Below are 16177 nucleotides of genomic sequence, written 5' to 3' on the forward strand. Positions count from 1 at the left end.
GTTTTTTCACATACCGCAATATAGTGTGGGAAGTGCATCCTTTATCCAAACTGATATGAACATGTTATTTTGATGGATGGTGTCTATTCCCGAGGAATCATATTATTTGAATATTAATGGCGATGCATAACCTGTGCACCACACCATTAAGACAGTATGTGTGTTGTAAGACTACTATAATGCAGTTATACAAAGCCGCTCTGACAACAAGGCACTCTTCTGTGCCATGCTTTTCACATGTAGCCTACTAAGCCTCATTATGATAGGGATGGAAGTAATTCATCCACCTCTTGCCCCTCAAGGGTGTCTGCCTCCTCACTATTAGGATTCAAACCAGCACAATCAAAGGCTCAGCAGAGACAGACAATAGCCATTCTGTATGGAGAGGTGAATCATATCTGTTTTGGTTTTCAGGATGTCTATTATGCAGCACTGAAGAGTCCACTCAAATGGTCTCTTTTTATTTTTTCATTTCATGGTTATTAATCCTCTTCCCTGTCTGAATATGAATTATGCATTGCCTGGAATATCATGTACTGAGGTAACACTGAGAAACAAGCCATCATTCAGGCGTCTATGTCTGTTCCTGCTCATGTCCGACAGTTAAACCTTATGTATTTTATCACCCTGTTTCTAACAGGGCATAGTTTTCAGTGTTGTCTTCAGTTTCTTTGAATTAATCCCTGTGTGAACCGTATGTACAGTATACTATAGGTTGCATTTTCCTGAGAAGCATACAAGGATGAAAAAGAGCTAGAAGAAGGCTGAGAGGAAGAAAGGTGAGGAGGATGAGGAGAAGCAGACAGTATAGGATAATTGCAAAGTATAAGTTGATTTATTTATTTGAATATAGAGGTTTATATTTCAGACATTTATTTAGTCTGTGAGAGTACCCATTGTAGTCTCAATAATAGAGCACCCATTGTAGTCTCCATAATTTTTATCAAGGCTACTGCAATGGCCATTTTGATGGCAATCAGAATTAATTTCTTCAGCAAAGAAAATATCAAAGAAATTAAAGAGTCTAAGCACATTGAATTAGTTTTAGATCTCTTTTCAGTATGCTCTGAGGCTTTAATAAACAGAGGTAAGGTGGGGGAGGTGGCAGATCATTTTGTTAGCTTTAATCTATGCTTCTAAGTCCAATTAAAATGGTTTTCAGGGTAGAACAAGATAAAAACATTTTAACACTAGCAGTCTACCAAACCGTTTTATAACATAATGTTTGAGTTCATTGGATGAAAGTTTAGAAGGCCTATTCAGGATTGTTTACTGCCAGTTCCAGAACTATAACCAGTCAAGCAGCAGTTTAAAAGCAGCCTTCCGTGGCACAAACGTCATTGGCTCAGAGAGAACTGAAGCGTATATGTGTTTCCTGCAGAAACAAACAGGGACTTGCCTAAGTCGATAGATATTGACTAAGTTGGCCAAATAATTCCTTCCGTTCCGTATTGAATAACAGAAGGGGTTTTCAGACAAGGCTGGCCAACAGACTGGTACAGGTGACCTATTCAGTAAAGTAACAGTGCGTGTGGCTTGGGTCATCTGTCTACACTTTCTCCCTAAGCATGTGGCTCACAGGTTGCCTCTTTCTATCAATCATAGAGCAAATCACACACCAGTCCTGGAGGAAACTATGTGTCATCCATCTTATTAATATTTCGGCCATGTGTTGGCATTGTCACCCAGATTTACTGAGCAACAGTCACATTCTGTCAGTGCCGGGATGGTAGTTTGACCATATTAATCTGGACCACATGTTTCAGGCTGTGTTCAGCCACTTGGGAGATGAAAGGATTTCAAAAGCGTAACACAATTCAAGTAGTAAGCTACAGTGAACAGCAGGAAACATACTTTCATTCAATGCCAGTAGGAAGAACATTTCCCTGTGAACAGGGCTATGATGTCCTTACAGTATTTAAATCTGTATCAATTTCTCTCCCACACATCTACATCTATTTGGAAAAGCCCTGATGTTCACTAACAACAAAACCAAACATATAACCCGACATGAAAAGGTTAGGGTACAGTGTGATGGCCACACATTTAATCTGAAATGTTTGCTATCGGTTTATGACTTTGACTTGAAAGCATCAGACAGCTATTATGGCATTTGCTCTTCTGCAAATGGATGGACATATGAAAAGATTCATGTTTTTATCCCATCTCCTCATGGTGACTGACAGTGTCTATAATTGTCCAAACTTGGGTTTACGTAGTATGAATGCAAACCTGGGAAAAACATAGTTATCCACCTAACATTCAGAAAGATCAGCTGATTGATTAACAAAGCAATACATGTGTTATCCCCAGATGATACATTTTTATATTGTTTTCGCTGCATCTGACAGATGTCTTGTCATTTTTTTATCTTGATGTCTCATGCTCTCTGGGGCAAAAAGCAGCTGAACACACCATCCCCTCAGTCACAAAGAAAGGAAATAAAGCATATTCTAGACTGAGCAGAGAGGACATATGACACTTTATATATTCCAATATGGCTAAGACATCTGCTTAAAACAATTACTGTGCAGCAAAAGGCAATTTCACAAAGACTAGTATGTGTCCTGCATAGAAGGCAGTCATAGAGCAATAGAAGTCTACAGGAGACTTTCTTTCAGGCTCCACTCCCAGGATGATATTGCTACTCACAGATGCGGTGTGATATATAGTTCAGCAGCACTTCACTGCAATGCAATATTCCTGAGGTGCTGCTGGTCTTTAAGACACTTGAAGTTGAATCCATAATGGATGGGCATTGCTCTTTTACCACGGAACATCGCAAGGGATCTTTTGGCGGGACACCTTGTTGATCCTTGTGGTGAATTACATTTCTATTCCATTTGTCTTTTGGACAATGGCTGAGTTTACACAGGCAGCTCAATTTTTTTTTCTCCACTAATTGGTGTTTGCACATCAGATCTTTTTCAGTTAGTGAATAAAATACTATTTGATTTAATATGTTGTAGTCATAAGCCAAACTCTCTGTAAATGTAAGTATCCAGGAAAGATGAATATATTTGTATTCATGAGATCTCAAAGTGTTTACCCATACACGCAGAGCAGTAATTTGCTAAGACTGGAATGTGGATAGAATCACAACACGTAAATCACCAGGCAGATGATCTTTCCCCCAGGTAAAGATGTCTGTAATCGTGTAGCAGCTATGGCTGGTCAGGTTTCTAATCAGGAAGGGCAAAAGAGTGCATGACTGATTTAGCTGTATTTAAAAATGACTTTGATATATCCACTAACACATTCCTTTGCCTGGAATCTCTTCTGTGCCGGTAATAAATCAAAGTAAAATGTATCCCTTTCTGTCCCATGCAGACAGTAGTCAGTATGGCCCTCTCAGGAAGCCACAACAATAGATTTGACCACATAATACAGCCTTGTATTTAGGAACATTTGTCATAACAGATTTATAATTTCTCTTATGTCACTGTGGTTGATCACTAACAAATCATTTTCATTGTTTACTGGGAGTTTTGGCTGAGACAAGACAATGGGACAATGTTCAAACCAGAGATTCAGTAACCTCAGATGTCTTATAATGATATTCACAGACTGCATTTTCTTGTTTCCCCCGGGGATTTCAAGTTCTCCCGGGTTTTGTCAAAAAGAAGTGCAGATTTCAGGCATACTGTACAACTTCTAAGCTATTTTTGTAAGCGTTGGGTGACAAGGCTTCAGAACCTCAGAGATAGAACGTTCAGTCTGGAAATTGCTTCAAATCCACAGAACTGATGGACAAATTTAGTTCGTGAAAGAGGCATAAAATGCTAGATTATTTTAGGAAATGAATCATAGAAAGATAGAACATCTACGCCAAAAGTATAATTGCAAGTGCAGACTTTGTAGACTTTGTGAAATTGCAATCCATCAAATTAATTTTAGACTTTGAAAGAGACTTTCAAAGGAAGAGAGAGGATGTCCTGAAATGGACACGGTAAATCTGAGGCCGCAAAGGCTGTACAGAGAAGAAATACACCAAAACACGTCCATTTTACTAGTAATTTATGTGGCCATTTTCTCGACACAAACCATTGTTAGATCTTCCCCTGAGAAGTAAAAGAAAAACATCTATTCTCTATAACTAAGCCTTTCCTAGAGACAGAAAGGCCCACATGTCTTAACAACAGCTCAATAATATACCGTATTGTTCTTTTTCATACAAATTCAAAGGCCGATAAAACAAATGGAGTTTACAGAGAACCCAAGAGTATTGTTAGGTTGGGTTGCTGCTGCATGACAAACAATAGACACCTCAAACTTCTCTAAACTGTTCAGCGATATCCTACATTGTTTGGTTGACATGCAGGAATCTTATGGTAGTATGGTGTAGGCCTACCCCTACATAGGGTATGTTATGGAAAACAATTTGATATATATGGGCCTATGAATTGGGCCTATGAATGTAACTTTCTACCACCCTCTATTATTAATTCTCATGAAAAACACAATGCTATGATTGAAAAGCACCTATTGTTTATTTTGGCATTATTGAAACTGCAGTTAAACATGTGCGTCTTGTATATTCTCCAAGTGATGCAACAAGTGGAACTCAATGTATTTTCTCGTGGATTACCCAAGGGTAGAATGAAGACGTGGTTTCTCCAGTGCTCAATATTGGAATTAATGGGAATGAAATAAATACCCAACAAGTTACAATATTCTCTTTGACACACAATATATTCACAAGAAAACACACACAGAAAGAATCTTAATAATTACATACTGTATCATACGGACACTGTTCACTCCATAAAAATCTTATTTACATACTGTATCATACGGACACTGTTCACTCCATAAAAATCTTATTTACATACTGTATCATACGGACACTGTTCACTCCATAAAAATCTTATTTACATACTGTATCATACGGACACTGTTCACTCCATAAAAATCTTATTTACATACTGTATCATACGGACACTGTTCACTCCATAAAAATCTTATTTACATACTGTATCATACAGACACTGTTCACTCCATAAAAATGATCATCCCAGATCTTCCTCGTACCTCTAGAGATTCCACTCTCCACAGGTTCTGTCAACAACTGCAAAAGGTGCAGATTCTGCGCCTACAGTGTGTACAACTAATATGCTTTATCTAGCTCACAAACATTGGCTAGATGAGACATCTGAAACATCCGACTGAATGTATTCTCTGTTGACTATGCCCATGCCACAACCATTTTAAATGAACGGAGTCAAATACGACCGTTCCTGGCTGGACCACTGAAGTGAAAAACACCTTTCATTTATGGAGGGTAAAATGGTCAGTCATAATCAATACACTTTCAGAATTCCAATCAGCAGTGCCATAAAGAACCCCATGTAGAAAGCTCTTGAGAAATGATGAACCTTTTGGTTTGATATGTCTGTGGCCAACAGTGCCTGTAGGTATAAAATATACCCCCCCCCCCGTATTTATTTGGACAGTGAAGCTAAAACTTTTCATTTGGCTCTATACTCCAGCATTTTGGATTTGAGATCAAATGTTTCATATAAAGCGACAGTTCAGAATGTCACCTTTAATTTGAGGGTATTTTCATACATATCTTTTTTACCGTTTAGAAAGGAAAGCACTTTATGTATCTAGTGCCCCATTTGAAGGTGTCATAAGTATTTGGACAAATTCACTTATATGTGTTTTAAAGAAGTCCAAAATATAGTATTTGGTCCCATATTCCTAGCACGCAATGACTACGTCGAGCTTGGGACTCGACATGCTTGGATGCATTTGCACTTTGTTTTGATTGTGTTTTGCACAAAATAAATTCATGGTAAATAATGTATTGTGTCATTTTGCAGTAACTTTCATAGTGTTCTTGAACAATTCTTGATGAATGTGGATGCTACCATGATTACAGATAACCATGAATAATGATGAGTAAGAAGGTTAGAGGCATAAATAACATACCCCCCCCCAAACATTGCATGTTTTGGGGGCATTTTTATTTATTTTACTAGGCAAGTCAGTTAAGAACAAATTCTTATTTTCAATGACAGCCTAGGAACAGTGGGTTAACTGCCTGTTCAGGGTCAGAACGACAGATTTGTACCTTGTCAGCTCGGGGGTTTGAACTTGCAACCAGTCCAACGCTCGAACCACTAAGCTACCCTGCCGGCACGATCTTTGTGCATCTGTAACTTTCTCACTCATCATTATTGGGCAATTCCTTCATGATTATCGGTAATCATGGTAACATCCACATTAATTTAGAAGTGTTCAGAAACATTTTGCTGCATGTGATGTGATCATATTTGACATGGATAGAGGGCAGAAATAGCAAGTAGGGACAAATATCAAAATCAGTGGTGTTAAGTAAAAAATACTTTCAAGTATTACTTTAGTAGTTTTGGGGGGTGTCTGTACTTTACTTTACTATTTCTAGTTTTGCCAACTTTTACTTCACTACATTCCTAAAGAAAATACATTTTCCCTGATACACAAAAGTACTCATTACATTTTGACAGGAAAATGGTCCAATTCACACATCAACATCTCTGGTCATCCCTACTGCCTCTGATCTGGCGGACTCACTAAACACAAATGCTTCCTTTGCAAATTATGTCTGAGTGTTGGAGTGTGGCCCTAGCTATCCGCCCATTAAAAAATAAAATCTAAATTGTGCAGTCTGGTTTGCTTAATATAAGGAATTTGAAATGGTTTATTCTTTACTTTTACTTTTGATACTTAAGTGTAGTTCTGTCCTTGAGCTGTTCTTGTCTATTGATGTTCTGTATTATGTCATGTTTGATATTTTGTGTGGACTCCAGGAAGAGCAGCTGCTGCTTTTGCAACAGCTAATGGGGATCATAATACAATACAACAACTACCTCGTCAGCACATAGATTGTGGCGTCAGCATAATCTCAAAACCATAGCTTTGTCATGACTCTCCCTCTTTGGTGAGGATCAAAGGTGCCAGATCAGCTTTGCAAATGGCTGACAGATATCTAGACCCCCCCCCCCCTCACAGGAGAGGAAAGGGAGTGAGTTGGGACAGTTTTATGACTCTTAACACCTGGCCATAAATAGTTTGCAACAGACGACTCTCCTTCACTGCAGTATTGGGAAATAAATCTCCTTTTGTTACAGAGAGACTATTGCCGCCAACACCCTTTTCTCCAAGAGAATGAACTTTGGAACAATATTCGTAAGATAGGAATATTAAGAATGGTCCATGGGGATCCGTGGGGATCATCAAGAATAATCATGTCATATTGTTTATTATTTTGTGATGTCATTAAGGGTGGTATAACAAAGTAACTGTAACTCTGAAAGTGTACGCATTCTATGTATCAAGTTTACATCTAAATGTGGTATAAAATATATGATTAAATATGAGAATACTTTTGTGAAGATAGCAATGTCATTTTAGCTTTCTAAATTAGATAATTGTTTTTCATATAAACTTGTGCCCAGTCAGTAACCACACCCAAGTGAGCACAGGCGACGTGATGGAACACACCCTTTTTACCCGAGGATAAAAGGACTCGCTAACTAAATTTACATTGAACCAAGTAGACAGACGGTGACATTTATGAATGGTTGAAACTACCAGACCAGATAGCATGGAGCGGTGGCTACATGGCTGAAATGGTGAGACCAGTACATTGCCATGTTACTACTGGCGTGTAAAGTAATCAACCATTGAGACCATGCAGACAGATGGTGTGAGCCGGACGTTACAAATGGTTAAAGATCAGGAAGCGTGGAGCGGTGGCTACAAATTGAAATGGTTAGAAACTATGAAACACTCAACACAAGTGAAAAAAATAAAGACTAGACCAGAACATTCACAGTTTGGAGCTGTGCATGTAAAAGTGGTCCTAGAATTTGACTAAAGACACGAGGGGGGAAGGAAGACTTCCCATCTGAGACAACCGTTGGTGCATCTGAAGTACTTGTTCAAACAAACACTTCACTACCAGAGAAGCTCTACAACTAAGAAGTACATTGTGACCTCTGGTGGACAACCAGAGCCTTACATGGAGCCACTCCCCATAGACGGATCGATTGGTTTCAACAGAGAAATGACAGAGAAAGACATCTACGCGTAAATATATACATTCCATTTCTTATCCGAATGAGTGGAGGTTCATGTGCAAAGTATTACTATTCATTTGAGTGTAAGTTCTGAATGTATCCAAGTGTTCCCTCTTTGTCTCTCCCTCTCTTTACCTACCCCTCCCTCTCCATATGTATAACCAGCCATCATATATTGTCAATCCACTAGGGTTCTTTTATCACATGTATTTAGTATTTGGTATTTTATGAGGATTCCCATTAGCTGTTGCAAAAGCAGCAGCTACTCTTGCTGGGTCCACACCAAACATGAAATTGAACACAAAATGACATAATACAGAACATCAAGACAAGAACAGCTCAAGGACAGAACTACATTTAAAAAAAATGTAAAGGCACACATAGCCAACATATCAATACATACACACAAACTATCTAGGTCAAATAGGGGAGAGGTGTTGTGCCGTGAGGTGTTGCTTTATCTGTTTTTGTTAAACCAGGTTTGCTGTCTATTTGAGCAATATGAGACGGAAGGAAGTTCCATGCAATAAGGGCTCTATATAATAATGTATGATTTCTTGAATTTGTTCTGGATTTGGGGACTTTGAAAAGACCCCTGGTGGCATGTCTGGTGGGATAAGTGTGTGTGCCAGAGCTGTGTGTAAGTTGACTATGTAAACAATTTGGGATTTCCAACACATTAATGTATCTTATAAAAAGAAGAAGTGATGCAGTCTGTCTCTCAACTCTTAGCCAAGAGAGTCTGGCATGCATAGTATTTATATCAGACCTCTGATTACAATCAAGAGCAAAACGTGCCTCTCTGTTCTGGTGTGTATGTGTATTCTGTGTTATTATTATTCTGTGTTTGCTTATATATTTGGTGCTATTATTTAGTTAGTTGGTAAATAAATGATTAAATCAATTTGTGTAGTACTGAATATTCAGAAAGGCTGGGGTTCAGAATGAGACTGATGGGGTAATGATTATTAATAAGTGACTGTTATTGATGTATCATTTATTGATGTATCTTCGAGTTTCATTTGGGAGATGGTAACTTGTTAAACAACTTATTCCGTGGTGCCCCAAATTCCTAATGAGTTAATTGTCATCGGATTCATTAATCATAAGTAACAATTAAACATAGTTAGTAGATAAAATAAATAACAGTCATCAGATTAATGATAGTCACATCACAGCAGCTTTCTATATACCCCATAAGCCTCATATAACTCATATATGGGGTTTCACTACATGTGATTTATGATGAGTAGTGAAATATAGGTGGTGCAACAAGGACAGTCAGTGATTCCCACTTTACCAGCAGGTTAGAGTTATTCAGTCAGATTCATCTCCACAGTGTCGGTATCAACCCTCTGAGGAGACTTCCCCTGGTTGTCTTTTAAACCCAATATCCTTATGCTGTGCATTCCCTTTGGGGGAAATAGACGAGTCTTATACATTTCATGATAGCCTTCACAGTTCTCTTTAAGGAGCATCAAGAGGCCATCTTTTAAAGATGTGTCTAGAATCATAGCTTTTCTAACTATCAATTGGGAAAGGTTGGCTCTAGTATATGCTTATTCTGTTACAAACCTAGAACGTACATCTCCCTTTGTCAGATGTTTTATGTTATTTATTCAATCTCGCCAGCTCTGTTTATTCAATCCAGTCACCAAGAATAATGGTTCAGTGAACAGTGCATCAAAATATTGCATAAATTACTCTCTGAAATAAAAACGGCAACATGATTCATCATGCAACATTTTGGGGACATTTTATAAAAATATATATATATTTTTTTACCTCTATCCTATCTTGTTTGAGATGTGGGACAATTGTCCCCATTGATTTAATTCAAACACAGCAACACACATACTCAGTACATGACTGATGGACATTTAGTATAGCATCTTTATTTGCCACTCAATGCTGCATGACAGCTCTATTTTACTGCTGATTTCAACAGCATTGCAGCTCAGTGCACTGGCAGTATGAGTAAACCCATTGTCATTTTTAATCTGCTCTTTTTCACATGATATTTGGCTTAATAGTGTCCGTGCCCATGCAGTGTTACTGTGACATTTTGACTGTGATCTTTTGCTGGATATATGTGTAAATGGCAAATTGGGTATAGACTGAGGCATGCTTTCTCAGCCTTCTCCAATCTCAATCCAGTGGCTACTGCAAACTGTGTGTCTGTAAATATACCTCTGTACATTCTGTGAGTTTCATAACTAATCTGTCAGTCGTATAAATAAAATGTGTATGTGCACAATCTTAAAAAATAAACATCAGTGGTTGATAACGTCATCATGAAGCACCATTTAATTCATCAAGCTTGTGAGTGAATTTTTCTGTTCTGACAAACCATTTAATTAACATTCGCATATACACTGAGATACAAGACTACATGAGTGCATTTCATTATTCTGTAGTATGGGTGAGCTGTTTACTCATAGCATCCAGAATATCACCTCTTTCCCAGAACACTCACTTTTTCCAGAACTCAAACTTCCATATTCCATCCCTGACATGTTCCATCATGCCTGACTCATGATGGAACCTGTCTGGCAATGGATTTAACCAATCTTTCCTCTGTTGTCAATTGAAAATCTGTATGACTGGAGAGACATCATGTGGACAACAACAATATTGCCTCACCTCTGATCTATAGAACAAGCTTGGCACGGATGGTCACTCTCTTGCACTGATGTCTGACGCTGTCAGAGGTCCAGTGGCCACATTTGAGAGGGACGCACCGCACGAGTAGGTTGTCCTCAACGCAGCATAGATAGAACAAACTAATGTAACTCCTCCAAGGGTCAAATGAGTAGCAGACCTATTTCTTCTCATCGCAGTTTGTAATTCTGGATATGCCACATGTCAGGTAAGATGACTTATTTTCAGACTCTTAAAATGATTCATGCGAACAGTATTTGTAAACTCATGACCTCAAATACTCTCTGGTCTGCATATGTCTGCTAAAGTCAGATCCAAAATATGTGATCCTATCTATTAATGATCAAACAAGTGGAATTTGGTTTACCACTCATGTCACGCCTGTTGAATATGACTACTTTGTCGATAACTGATAATGAGGTGCTTATGTGTCTGACTGTATAAATATATATTTTCACATGAAGTCTCTTTTTGGCAGATGGCTCAGTGTTCAGTTTTAATTCATTATCAAAAATGAAGCGTTTTTCATCCTGACATGAAGTTATATTATAATAGCAAAGGTCCCTTGATTGGTGCCATAGAAAGTGATCGTTTTTTCTTTGTGACTTGCAAACAGGTAGCAGGACATGAGGCTAGCTAGACTCTGCTAATAGGCCTCTAATTCAATTATCTGGGGATCTGCCTGGAAAGCTTATAAGGTCATTCAACGTAGAGCATACTCTGTTGCTAGTCAGACTAAGGCAACACAATTTCTCCTTGGGTGAAGAGTTAAGTATGTGGTCACCAAGGTGGATGTGGTTTGAATGCTGAGGATATAGCTTTTTTTCAACTTTCCAGATTATTCTAAATTGTGTTACATAGTTTCCCCCACAATTCCTTTTTAAGGTTTTGGAACGATATGTCCTACTGTTGGGGTGTTTGTTTGCTTAGCATTGTTTTGTGATTGGAGCGCTTATAACATATGTTCAAAACAAAGAGGCTCAATGACTCAGTCGGCATCAATCCACCCCTCGTTTCCTCAGCTGCATCCTGCATTTTAACAAAGGGTCAAGAAAAAGATGCATGACCCAGAGAGGATCTCAGTTTCCTTTTCTGGTTCCTGGGGAGAGGATTGTGTAGTACAGAGATTACCATCTCTATGCAGATTATTTAGACAACACCTTAGGTGTATATGTGAAGACTAGGTACATAGAGTAATGTCCAGTTTGATCATTTAGAGTCTGCCTATTAAAGGGGTAATCATTTTCTCTGGATGTATTTGACTCTCCTCTCCTCTTGTTGCAGGTGCAGAACAGGAAAGGGTCTGATTCACACACTTCTCATAGGAACTCCCTGTTTCCTCAGCTCTTAAATTCTACCAAAATGAAGCATTCGTCAAATTCTTTAATTAAATGAATGAAGCAAAGTCCTGTCCCAATGGAATACTGACAATATCCTGGCTTGGTGTTGACTGTTGAAATATGCTCTCACGTGAGATTAAGACAGGAAAACAACACAGTTACACAGATGGCCTAAATTGCTAAACAAAAGCAGTCTTTATCCTAACCTGTTAAACGACTGCTCCAAGATGGCAAACCCCAGCTCACTCTTGGTCACCGATGGGGCAGTGCAGAGGCAGGTTGAAGAGGATCAATATATCCTCTATGGCGTGGCTGAAGAGGATGCGTGTGAGTTGGGGTTCACTAGGAAGTATGACCTCATCCCATCCATCGTCTGCTCAGTATGCTTTCTGTTCGGCCTCATCTACTGCTTTTTTGGTAAGTCCCTGGCCTGTAATAGAGGACAGTTGGAACTTGCACATGTGTACTCTCAAGACATACACATGAAAGATATGATAGGAATATCTGCAATTTAACTACAGCATTAACACAAAACAATCCAACGCTCCACTGTAGATGCATCATTATTTAATTCCCAGTCCAAATCAAATTCAATTTATTTATAAAGCCCTTCTTACATCAGCTGATATCTCAAAGTGCTGTACAGAAACCCAGCCTAAAACCCCAAACAGCAAGCAATGCAGGTGTAGGAGCATGGTGGCTAGGAAAAATTCCCTAGAAAGGCCAGAACCTTTCAGTTGACATTTAACCCCATCAGACTAAGTGAAACTATTTAATCAGCTCACTTTGAGTCTATTGATGATATACCCTACCTATACTGTAACCTTACAGTAAACACAGCAGGGCCAGCCCGGGGTATAAAGTGGATAACTTCCAGGGTAGGCTAGGAGAGAGAGGCAGATGGGCCACCTGGTTCTGCTGCATTCCGCTGCAATAGAGTTGGAGAACAGCCACCTGGGATAATTCAGGTAGACTCCTAGCCAGGTCCAAATCCATTAAACCCAACAGATGCACTCGCTGTGAATGTTGTCTGATAATAGACACGTTTAGATTGTCTTAAGCAGACTATGCCTCATGTGAAGTTAACTATATCTCTCAAATATTCTGCAAACTGTACAGTTTACCAAAGACAAAATCTAGTCTACAAATGACTTTTTAGGAATAAATCCCAACTCAGTCAAACCTAGTACACCTAAAGGACAATTCCACCACTTTTTAACCTCATATTCTTCATCTCCAGCACCATACCTGTGTGTACATATGTGAAATGCCTCGTTTCTATGATCTGTGGTTAAAAAGACAAAAAGGTCCTAAAAAAAATGCTTCGTTGTGACATTAAACATTTTAAAAAACTGTGATTTTCAAAACCTGCAACAAGTTTCTGGCCAGAGGGAGGGTATTTTTTTGCTCCACATCACCACAAATCTTAGAGTTTGAAAATCACTGTTTTCTAAATGTTTTAGCTTTTGATGATGTCATAGTGTAGCACTTTTTTACATTTTTCTTTTTTGAAATCCATTGTTTTCACATATGTAGACAATGGTATTGTGCTGGAGATAATGAAAATTAGGTTAAAAAGTGGTGGAGTTGCCCTTTAAGTACACTTTGCTTCCTTCTCCATATTTTCTTACTTAACATCCCTCCACTTGTCTCTCTTTCTTTAGGATACCGCTGCTTTAAGATGGTCATGTTTCTGTCCGGCTTCACGTTTGGGTCTGCACTAGTCTGCATGTTGTACCATAAGGAGCCTGTGCTGGACACCCAATTGACTACAGAGACCAAAGCAGGCATCCTCCTGGGAGTGGCTGTGCTCTGTGGCCTGGTGACTATGCTGGTACAGACTGTGGGGTTCATCATTACTGGCCTACATCTGGGGAGTCTGCTCACCCTTGCCAACCTGCTGGTTATCGGACAGTTTTACAGCCTTACCCCCCTATGGGCGCCTCTCGGTGCCCTCCTGGCCACGAGCACCTTTTGTGCCATTCTCACACTGCAGTGGCAGAAACTATTCACTGTGCTCTCCACGGCTGCAGTCGGTGCCGCTGTGGTGATGGCGTGTGTGGACTTCTTCGTAGAGACGTCGCTGCTGGCTGGCCATGCGTACGACATCCTGTCTCAGGTTCCTCCTCGTTCCCTCTGCTGGTACAGCTTGGTTATAACAGGTGTATGTCCTCTATTCAGTCTGATGGGGGTGCTGGTGCAATGGATGCTCACTGCCAAAGGAGTGTCCCACACAGAAGGTGAGTGGCAGTTTCATAAAAAATATGGAATGCTTTCTTCCTCGGTCATCACTACTTCATTTGATACTTAGGTTACACTTGAAAACTGACTACAACATAATTTGCTCTTGTTCTGTCCTATGCTAATTTACATTGAACATCCCCAAGTACCTGTCAGTGGCCGACAAAGACAGGTCCAACTGATGCGAATCAGACAAAGAGATGCCCAGAGACGACCCCAGCAGGGCACTTACCGCCATCGCAAGCCTCCAATCCTAAAGCGCTATGCTGGGGACGTCCTGGCCCCAGTGAGTTTCTTCACTCCTAATGGGCATGAATGAGCTCGATTAAAACACTTATTTCAAAATGTTTATGCACTTAGCTAAAATACATCATTGTGTGTCACCAGTGTCAATTATTTTCTATCATCCTAGAACTAGAGAATCAATGTCATTCTTTCCTTACCACTTTGACTTCCAGAGTTACATCCAAAGCATTCGTGACCGCCAGATGGGTACAGGCTCCTCTACCAACAGCAACAGCACAGTCAACCACTCCATGATTGACTTTGAGACAGGCTCCATGGTGCCCCTGACTGCCTCCTCTCTAGTTTATAGGGCCTGAGGGATGACCACCAAATAATAGGCATCTCCTCCCAGTTCCACTTAGGTGCCCTATACCTCTCTCCAGCAGACCATTCATAGACTGTTTTTTGAGACGACAGAATGATTCTTGAGACAAAATTCAAAATACTAAATCAATCTGTTGTTTTGTTTATTATTGACAGTCTTAAGGTATCATACAGTCAATCGTAATATAACACATTGATCCTTCTTCCAATAAATCAAATTGCTTTATTTTAGTCAGTTTGCTAATATACATTTTTGTGAAGACATCCATTGTTAGTTGTATGCAGTTTACAAGGGGGGAATTATACATTTAGGGATTTACATACTTTACACACACATAAAACATTTTTGTAACTCGTGTTATCAAAATAAATAAAATCCTTAAATGTTACTATATTTCACTGTAGCGGGTTAGGTGATACATTGGCTTGGCTATACAGTATGAAACTCCTGCCTACTTCCTGGATCGTGTCACACTGTTTTTGAATGGCCTTAAAGATTATATCATAACATTTATGAAGACGGTAAATTCAAATAAATGTCAAATTATACTCGTATTCGTGGATGAATTTACCATAAGCCATGAATATAATTGTACATACAGTTGAAGTCGGAAGTTTACATACACTTAGGTTGGAGTCATTAAAACTAGTTTTTCAACCACCCCACAAATTTTTGAGAAGTCGGTTAGGACATCTACTTTGAGCATGACACAAGTAATTTTTCCAACAGTTGTTTACAGACAAGATTATTTAACTTATAATTCAATGATCACAATTCCAGTGGGTCAGACGTTTACATACAATAAGTTGACTGTGCCTTTAAACAGCTTGGAAAATTCCAGAAAATTATGTCATGGTCTTAGAAGCTTCTGATAGGTAATTAGCATAATTTGAGTCAATTGGAGGTGTACTTGTTGATGTATTTCAAGGCCTACCTTCAAACTCAGTACCACTTTGCTTGACATCATGGGGAAATCAAAAGAAATCAGCCAAGACCTCAGAATGTATTTTGTAGACCTCCACAAGTCTGGGTCATTCTTGGGAGCAATTTCCAAATGCCTGAAGGTACCACGTTCATCTGTACAAACAATAGTACACAAGTATAAACACCATGGGACCACGCAGCAGTCATACCGCTCAGGAAGGAGACGCGTTCTGTCTCCTAGAGATGAACGTACTTTGGTAAGAAAAGTGCAAATCAATCCCAGAACAACAGCAAAGGACCTTGTGAAAGATGCTGGAGAAGACTGATATCTATAT

At 39.2% G+C, this 16177-nt stretch overlaps 1 protein-coding gene across 2 annotated transcripts; it reads left to right on the forward strand.

The window, feature by feature from the left end:
• Positions 1–10719: 10719 nt before the first annotated feature.
• Positions 10720–15621, forward strand: LOC124045129 (transmembrane protein 198-like). 2 transcript variants are annotated; one of them, XM_046364371.1, is made up of 5 exons: positions 10724–10935; positions 12012–12484; positions 13732–14307; positions 14455–14594; positions 14767–15621. In XM_046364371.1, exons 2-5 carry the CDS (start codon positions 12295–12297, stop codon positions 14908–14910), a joined length of 1050 nt encoding a protein of 349 aa, XP_046220327.1. In that variant the 5' UTR covers positions 10724–10935; positions 12012–12294; the 3' UTR covers positions 14911–15621. The 2 variants fall into 2 exon arrangements, with proteins under 2 accessions (XP_046220328.1, XP_046220327.1); XM_046364372.1 differs by lacking the exon at positions 12012–12484 and having other exon boundaries at positions 10720–10935.
• Positions 15622–16177: the final 556 nt, after the last annotated feature.

The sequence above is a fragment of the Oncorhynchus gorbuscha genome, linkage group LG10 (genome assembly GCF_021184085.1).
Source record: "Oncorhynchus gorbuscha isolate QuinsamMale2020 ecotype Even-year linkage group LG10, OgorEven_v1.0, whole genome shotgun sequence".
NCBI lineage: Eukaryota > Metazoa > Chordata > Actinopteri > Salmoniformes > Salmonidae > Oncorhynchus > Oncorhynchus gorbuscha.

Excerpts from the sequence above, each read along its gene's own strand:
- LOC124045129 (XM_046364371.1), top strand. The coding sequence starts at position 12,295 with ATGGCAAACCCCAGCTCACTCTTGGTCACCGATGGGGCAGTGCAGAGG. Across the intron at positions 14,308-14,454 it reads AGGAGTGTCCCACACAGAAG|TACCTGTCAGTGGCCGACAA; the intron begins GTGAGTGGCAGT and ends AACATCCCCAAG. Across the intron at positions 14,595-14,766 it reads CTGGGGACGTCCTGGCCCCA|AGTTACATCCAAAGCATTCG; the intron begins GTGAGTTTCTTC and ends TTTGACTTCCAG.